The sequence below is a fragment of the Vipera berus genome, assembly GCF_964194415.1.
Source record: "Vipera berus genome assembly, chromosome: 7".
NCBI lineage: Eukaryota > Metazoa > Chordata > Lepidosauria > Squamata > Viperidae > Vipera > Vipera berus.
In genome coordinates this window covers 65,977,151-65,986,080 of record NC_138209.1, presented here as the reverse complement: position 1 = coordinate 65,986,080, position 8,930 = coordinate 65,977,151, and the positions used below count along the sequence as shown (strand labels likewise).

General features: G+C 34.5%; 1 protein-coding gene across 1 annotated transcript; it reads right to left on the bottom strand.

The window, feature by feature from the left end:
* Positions 1–991: 991 nt before the first annotated feature.
* FGG (fibrinogen gamma chain) lies at positions 992–7,399 on the bottom strand (the record flags this gene model as incomplete). The annotated part of the gene is made up of 9 exons (XM_081333037.1): positions 992–1,292; positions 2,068–2,345; positions 3,264–3,448; positions 3,537–3,670; positions 5,112–5,242; positions 6,502–6,595; positions 6,693–6,876; positions 7,184–7,228; positions 7,337–7,399. The coding sequence occupies 9 exons, from the start codon at positions 7,397–7,399 to the stop codon at positions 1,096–1,098; spliced, it is 1,311 nt and encodes a 436-aa protein (XP_081189163.1). The 3' UTR covers positions 992–1,095.
* Positions 7,400–8,930: the final 1,531 nt, after the last annotated feature.

Here is an 8,930-nt window from a genome sequence, read left to right as displayed (position 1 = left end):
CCTTGGAAGCATGGCAAAACCCAGGAGAGGTGGAATGAAATAGAAGGGAAATGAAATAAAATAGGAATGGGTTTTGACAACTTGTAAATACTGTGAGACAATGCAGAAAACATCAGGATTCAGAGTTTTGACCTGTCGACTACTACACCAATCAGCTATTCAGTTTTCCAAAACCTGATGTACAGTCTACCCAACTATACACACATATGTTTATGCAGTGTGTGCAAAAAATAGATAATGAATGTCTTTTATTCCAGTGACAGAGAAAATTACTGGCTGAACTAAGTTTGCTTCATTTCCATCTTATGTTTTTAAAAGCATCTCTAACTTGCAATAAAAATGAAAACAAACACATTTTTTTTCTCCTGAGAAGAATATTGGGTTTTTAATATCTGCAAATAGGATTCCATGAAGATTTTTATTCATGTATCTGACATCCTCAGCAAACAGTAACCACATTCCTAATTTAAATCTCTTTGGGTTTATAAGAATTTACACTTATTGAAGCCAGATTATCAGCAGAACTCATTTTCCTCATGATTTGACTGGGACAAGACAAAGGTATTATAGGTTTAAATGGCTAGGTGCAAATTTTCGTCTAAGTCATAAAGTAATTTATTTGGCTTTGGCTCTTGTGCACTTAACTGTTCTAGTTTATTAATCATGATTTATAACCTATAAATCCAGCCAACATACATCCAGCCAATTGCTGTTGGACATGACTAAATATGCTGTGGCTTTGCTCATTGTGGGAACCAAACAATGATAGCATACATAAAGGCAATTGATTTAAATTGATGTCCTCAAAATATGACTAAGTTTTAAACCAATCTCAGTAATTATAGCATCTGCTTTTAAAGCCAATTAAAGTAGTAGACACCGCCAGAACGTACATGAATAATGTCATATATATTTTTATCAGAAAATTTAAGATGATCTTTTTTCTTTTAAAAAATGCCTTTTGTCATGAACCTGCAGTTTTATTGTAAACAATATGCTCAAAGTTCAATAGCTCTGACATTTTTACATAGGATATAAGAACAAAAAGTGTTTATGTTCATTGTTGCCTTTCCATAGGCAGTTGTTTTTATCTTTCTAAATGTCTCCACGGTTTGTGAGGTCAATATCTTTTGCTCCTCCACTTTGCTGCCCTGTTACAATTGCAAGTCTGCTGAAAGGAATGACTTTCATAACTGTTTTCTTCAAGGAATACCATTGATTACGCCAGGTTGCCCAGATAATGCCATTGTCATAGCTATGTGGACCAGAATCTTTCTCGCTATAAACACCTCCTACAATGTGAAAAAAAATGTAAAATGTAATTGATCCAAGAAATACTTTTACATAGCTTTGAGATACATAGATAAGTAGTAATTTTAAAGACCATGCTAAATGAGCATTATGTAATTTCATTTACTCTAGTATCAAGTACAACATGAAAGGTATCAAACTGCTATAGACATAGTGTTTCTTTTAACATTTCTGCATGAATTATAATCCAAATTTGGAATTTCCTATCATGAGATGTGCTGGCTACCAGTTTGGCTGGTTTCAAAAAAAAAAAATGATTGCAACAGTTCATGAAAGTCACAAGGATCAATGGCTATTAACCTTGATGGCAATGTGACTGTCCCTGACAGCCAGGGTCCAAACCAGCAAAGACATATTCAGTTTGCTCCTTATGTTTTTATGCTTATTTAGAAGTTCTGTGGGATTAAATCAGATTGATCTTTTAGTAGGTATGTTTAATTTAGGTCTAATAAGCAAGAAATTTATGTTGCAGACATTTAGCTCTCTTTTTTCAAAAGAGGATGGAGGACTTGAACTAAAACCTACTTAAAATACTTGACAATGGAAGATATCAAAAGACGTTGTTCAGCTAACCTCCACTTTTCCTCCTTAATGATACTTTGTGAAAAAAAGACAAAAGTGGTATGAAGAAAGGCTACACGTTAGTGTTATCTGTGCCACCTCAGTAAAAACTACTGGGAAAGACAGAAAGCAGGTGTATGGGAAATGTTTCACTCAGAGATTGCATTGTGTATGTGGGGAACTTCCAAACATTACCTTGATAATATTTGCCATTCAGATGCGCAGCATGGCATTTGTTCATCCACCACCCAGATCCATCTTGTTCAGCGCAGTTGCCTTCATATTTATCATTATCATTGTCATGCGTGCTAAACTGAATGCCATTGTGAGAAGTAAAAAATTTGTCACTCGGATCACGTCCAAAATCAAACCCATCAAAGGCATCCCCAGCTTCGCCCCCAACAAAGAAGGCATAGAACAAACGGTATTTGTCATCTTCATTTCCCAACTTGAAATGGGCATAATCTGCATAGCTGTGAGGGGGGAGGGGGAAGAAAAGAAAATCACTATTAACTTTGTGTGGCCTTCTATTTCTTGGCCATTCAGTTGCGCGACATGATGCAAATATTTCAAGGGTTTGCACTCATTCCTGAAAGATTATTAAAACACTTAATTTCAGGAGTTATACAAATACACAGGATATACATAGACAAGCAAATAATGGGGGGAAATATATGATCATTCTTGCTGCAGACACTGCGGAAACAAACAACTATTTATTTGAAACTAATGGAGCAAACTAACCCTAGGTCAGAGGTCCCCAACCTTTTGGGCACCAGGGACCGGTTACGTGGAAAGAGGGTTTTTTTGTGGACTGGAGGGATGTGGTTTTGTGTGCTGCCTGCAGCCTGCGGATGGGGCTTTCTTATTTGTGTGGACTGGTTGCTGGCATGCCGTGGCCCGGTACTGGCCCACGGACCAGGGGTTGGAGACCCCTGCCCTAGGTAATATTATAAGGCTAAAAGCAATTTAAGCTCCACTAATTTGAATGGATTTTAAATATGTTTAGCTTGTAGAAGCATTACAAGTTGCAGTCATCTTATCGTACCACTACTTGTAAAGGGCAGCTAGCTAAAATAGCCATTTTTGCTGATCACTGTCACATTATTTATTATTTATTTATTTATTTATTTATTTATTTATTTATTTATTTATTTATTTATTTATTTATTTATTTATTTATTTATTTATTTATTTATTTATTTATTTATGGGACTTATGTCCCGCCCTATCTCCCGAAGGACTCAGGGCGGCTAACAACAACAAAATTAAAGGTCTCTGTACAATAAATTAAAATTAAAAATTACAATAAATTAAAGATTAGAGTTAAAAATTGTAAACATAATTAAAATCATTAGCTATGAACCTTGGGCTGATAAAGAAATCTATACCTTTTTTGGTTATCCCAATCCTCCACCTCTACTCTCAAGGCATATGGAACTGTAGTCTGCGTAGTTATTAAATGAATCTTTTCATTTCCCAACCAGAATTCTGTGTTGTCATTTGGTGACAGATGTCCAAATCCTTCCTTATACTGAATCCAGTTTTTGTTAAAGTCTTCACTGCCATCAAGCCTCTGTAAATAAAACAGAAGAAGGAGAGAGATTATATATTACTGGACCCAGCGTTCCTTTGTTGTAATTTCTTTTCTGTGATATGCTTACCCTCTGTAAAACTGTCCACCCATTGCCCAGATTGTCGATTTCACAGTACACCAGGAACTGTTGCTTGGCTTTCAGGGGTTTTATGAAGTACAGCCCACTCTGCCTTGCACCTTTATTAGCAATGTCTTGACAATCTATAATTAACATGTAAGAGAGAAGTGGCTAGTAATAACTGCAATCTACTATATTCATTGTTAATTAATAAAAACCTCCTTTATTTTAAGTGATAGCTTAGCTGAAAACAATTGGAACCAATCTTTGCCTTAGCATACTGAATGAAGGAAGAAGCTATAACTTGGTTTATTTCTGCACCTTACTACGTTATGGAAATAGCAACTGTATTTGTGATGTAGCATGTTATGTGAAACTACCACTCTTCCCCTACTTACTTACTTACTTACTCACTTACTTATTTGCTTACTTATTTATCCAGTTTCTATAGCCATCCATCTCAACCAATGACCAGTGGCAATGGTATGTTTCCTATCTTTAGCCTTAAGGTTATGGAAATAATTATCTTCTTTTAGCTTCTCATCTGCTGTTGATGAGAATCCATCTGGGGGGGAAATGGCCAACTTCTTTTGGCCTTAATCAGCCTTTGAGTGACATGTTGGAAGTCATACTTAATAATTAAGAAATTGGTGCTTCCAGGACCAGGAAGTGAGTAGTTCAAAGGCAATAATCAGTGCTTTTATTTCATTTACATGTAATTAATTTGAAATTAAATGAGCTAAATACAATTAATATTTCTCCCATTTACAACTTATTACAACCTAGAGCAGACATGTCAAGCTCGCGACGTCACGTGACGTTGCGCGACGTATCGGAACTTTTTCCCATTGCCGGCAATGGGATGGGCGCGGTTTCTCCATGATGCTCTGGCCTATGGGCCGGCAGTTTGACACCCCTGACTTAGAGGGAACATTTAGTGGGGCATAATATGATATGCATGCAGTCATGATAAACCAGATTTCTGCATAGAATATTTGCATTATCCCTATACCAACATGCTTTTCACAACATTTGAAGCCACAGTTAAAGTGCTTTTGCATACACAGTTTCTTACTGGCTTATTTTTGGATTACTTCTATTTGACAATAATTTTAAATACCATTAATTTAACATAATACACCAGATCATAATATCCAAAATTAAATGAAGAATGTAACTAATACCAAATGAATTGTTCTATAAATAAGCATGCTTGGAATTGAGGTGAAAAGGTAATTATAGCAGTAACATCTACAGCTGAAATCTGTTAATATCCACTGAAATCAACATTTCTGTCACTTTAAAAATAAGTAAAGCACCTTTCAAATTTGTTTTGTTAAGATTTTGCCTCTATGTCTAATTGCTCTTAATTTAATATCTTCTCAAAAAATAAATTTAACCTGAAAAAGATGAATCAACAAATTATTTCTGTTAATTTATAATATGTTAAAGACATGCATTTAAAAATCAACTGCAGATTAGATTATAATGAATGTGGATCAAAATGTACTTTTGGCTTGGTAAACAATTCTTCAGAGAAAAACGGATAGAATTTAGTGTTAGCAAACAGCTTGTTACTCTTACCTCTTCCAGTTAATTCTTGTATCTGAACAGTGTCTTTACATGGCTGTTGACATTGTGCTTCGAGCTGAACAGTTTTCTGCTTTAGCAACTGAATCTTGTTATTGTTTGATATCAGTATGTCTGTCAATTGCCTGGAGTTTAAAAAGTATAATATAGATTGATCATAGAAGCACTTGAAACTCACATATGATGGCCTTTCCTTCTATGAAAGAAAGCAGTGAGGAATGAAAGTAATGGAAGGGAAAATATGAGTATGCACTGAACTATATCATCTATCCACTGAATTTACAGATTGAGATGGGATTCTAAAATAATCCTCGCCTCTTTATGTATTCACTGTTTAACCAGAGAATTCCTGAATGGGACTATCAATGTGAAGATCAACTCCTGTATATATGCTTACGTGAGGCCCTCTACTAATATTTTTCAGTTTGTATACTATTTTTCTTCTCACATTACACAAGGAAGGCCCAGTAGTTATAATGAAAAAAATGGAAATATAAAGATATAATTCAAACTAAGGAAATTATAAAGGCTCTAAAATGGATAAATAATTCTCTCTTAAGCTGATATGGGGAGCCTGAAAACTATTAAAAATTGGTAACTATAACTTTAAGAGGTCCCAACCATTGTAGCCAACAAAGGAGAATATTGGGAGCTAAAATTCAACATATCTGGAGAATGCCAAGTTTGTTCTTTCCCTATCCCAAAGGATTGCCACATGGATAAGGCATGCTAGATAAGTAAGTCATGTATATAGTGAGATAACAAACCGATACTCTCTCAGCATTTTTGCTATTCTTTATTGTTTGTAAAATGTAAAGGTTATTTTAAAAGTAAGTAATTCTGCTTTAGTTAAAATACAGAACAAACTCTATGCTTCTTTTAGATGAACAAGAACTGTCTGGTGAAGTCTGGCTCTATTCATATTTACCTCTCCAATTAAGTACATACTGTAGTATATATATATATATATATATATATATATATATATATATATATATATATATATATATATATATATATATGTGTGTGTGTGTGTGTGTGTGTGTGTGTGTGTGTGTGTGTGTATATATATATATATATATATATATATATATATATATATATATATATATATATATATATATATATATATATATATATATATATATATATATATATATATATATATATATATATATAAACTACAATATAAACAGTTTACCTTTCCCCAATGACTGATTTTAAAATAGGCAACTAATATGACATGGAAAACATGAAGAAAGGAAGAAAACTTTGCTTTTTATACATCAGCAGAAATTCTGTTGGAATAATAGATGGAAACCCTTTAATTATATTCACAAAATGTTTTTGCATTCTCAGCACTGAAAAAAATAATTAAACCTACTGTATTAGATTTTCATGGCCCACAACGATGTTTTCATATCTGATAATCTCATCAATGATTTGTCTGGACTTCTGTGCATAACCTGGAATTACATCTGTAAAAAAAACAAAACAGGGATGCATAAAACATTAAGGATACCAAACTAAATAATTGAGATAGCAAAACTGTTTATTGTAGCCTTTTATTCTCACTTGACTGAGCTGCGGGCTGTGAGACATGCACTTGTTGGATGTGGCGTATCAAATTGTCAGTTACTCCTGAAGAATTAGAAATATCCTCCAACAATCGTTCAAGGATCTGCAGATCTCGTTCAACATCCGAATGATATCTAGTTATGAAATCTGCAATGCCGCATGTCGTAGGACAAAAGTTTCCCTGAAGAAAAAGAGAATTCTTTTAAATCTTAGCAACTAACAAGAAATGTTTTATAGCTTGATAGTAGAGGGTTTTTTTTCTATCCACATGGGTTGATGTGGTACAATAAAGTGATTTGCAATAAATAAAAGTCTAAACACAGGAGAAATAAAAAAAAAAAAGATGAGTAATACGCCTATACTGGATTGCCAGTTGTTAGTCTAAAAAGAATCATGCACTTTAGTAAGAACTTCATGTTTACAGCTAACAATCTATAATGACCACCTGATTAGAAAGGACTGCAGAAATAACACAGATATTGACTTACGAATCGTTCGTCCAAGATACAGCAGTTTTCACGCGTGGCAAAATACTGAATAAAAGAAAGAAAGAAAAAAAATCAACATAGCATTTCAGTGGTTATGATATTTTGGTGACTACATATTTTACACAGATCCATACCCTGCCCAGTTAAACTTACTGCAGTACAAGTTGAAAAGAAGTAAAATAGCAGAGGCAGCCACTTGTTAAATTTTGGCAGCATTGTGTCTGTTGCTTCCAGAACCGCCAAACACAGGACAGGCAGTATGTAACCAGTGTGAGTTTGTGGACTTTGGAGAACTGAACTTATTCTCTAAACTGTGCAGGGGCAGTTTAAGAGATCATGTGACATTTAGCGGGTGAAAATAGGTGGGGCTGAGACATAAGGAGGGCAGTCTCTTCCGGGCCGTAGTGGGAGTGTTTCCAGAATTTGCTGGCACCCATTCATTGTATTTTTTTTTAATACTAGGTGTTTCTCACTTACCTCTGCCAGAAAAACCTGTGGAAGGATAACTTGCCCTATGAAGCAATTAGTTCCAGTAATCATTTGCAACAAAGCTGACTTGCTTGTTTGAAGGACCTGAATGCAAAAGATAACAAATATTTCAAGAGTAGCTGGCTCTCACAATTTCCACCCTGCTCTTAGGGGAAAAGCTAAATTTTGGTAAACATGACTCATGTGAAAAAACAAAACAAAACTTCAAGGCATAGCAATATTAAAAGTTTCTGAGTGCAGCACAAGAAAGCAGTTTTGTTAATTAGGAGTGAAAGGAAAATGGCTCTTTTCTTTGTCTACATTGCCTCTAATTTCTTCTAGCTCCCCTGATCTTGCACTGACTATCAGTTTAAAAATATCAGTCATATTGGGTTAAGTCACAGGACAAACAGTATTTCTGCATCTTTCTAATACTCCCTGATGATCAGAGAGCTCAAAATGGTAAAATTGTTTTATTGCATTAAGAGCAACAGAATTATAGTGAAAGATAATCTAGGAAGTATGAAGCAAGATTAATTTCTACAATGCAGAAATGATTCTATTGCTTTTTATCCTTCAGCTACAAGCATTTAAGTTGCATATTATATCGGTGCTAAGGTTTTCCATTGACTAGCAGATCCTGTTTTTTCAGTGAATAAAAATTCTGATATACATATATAGTAAGATATCTCATATTACCAAAAAAAAAAAATACCACCCTACCATTATTCGGGGCTAGCACCAGATGTATTTTACTTATTAATTTCTTTGTGTATTTGTACATTGGCAAATATTCACAGTGGGTTACAACATACTAAAAACCAAGGAAAGCACCCATATTAAAACACAACATTTAATTATAATAATAACAGCCCGATAATAAAAAAAGGACATCTGGTTAGGAACAATCACAATAATTCTCCCTTTAAAGTTCAGGCTTTAAAAGCATTCAGGAAGTAGCCAGTTTAATTTCTAGAGGGAAGAAACTCCATTAGTTCCATAAGGGGCCACCACCAAGAAGAAGGGGTTAACTTATTTTCCAAAGCACCAGAAAGTAAATCAAGAAACTATGGATGGAAACTAATCAAGCAGAGAAGCAACCTGGAATTAAGGAGAAATTTCCTAATAGTGAAAATAATTAACCAGTGGAGCAGCTTGCCTTCAGAACTTGTAGGGGCTTCATTGCTGGAGCTTTTTAAAAAATAGATTGGACAGTCACCAGTCCGAAATGGTATAGGGTCTCCTGCTTGAGGGATTGGACTAGAAGACCTCCTATATC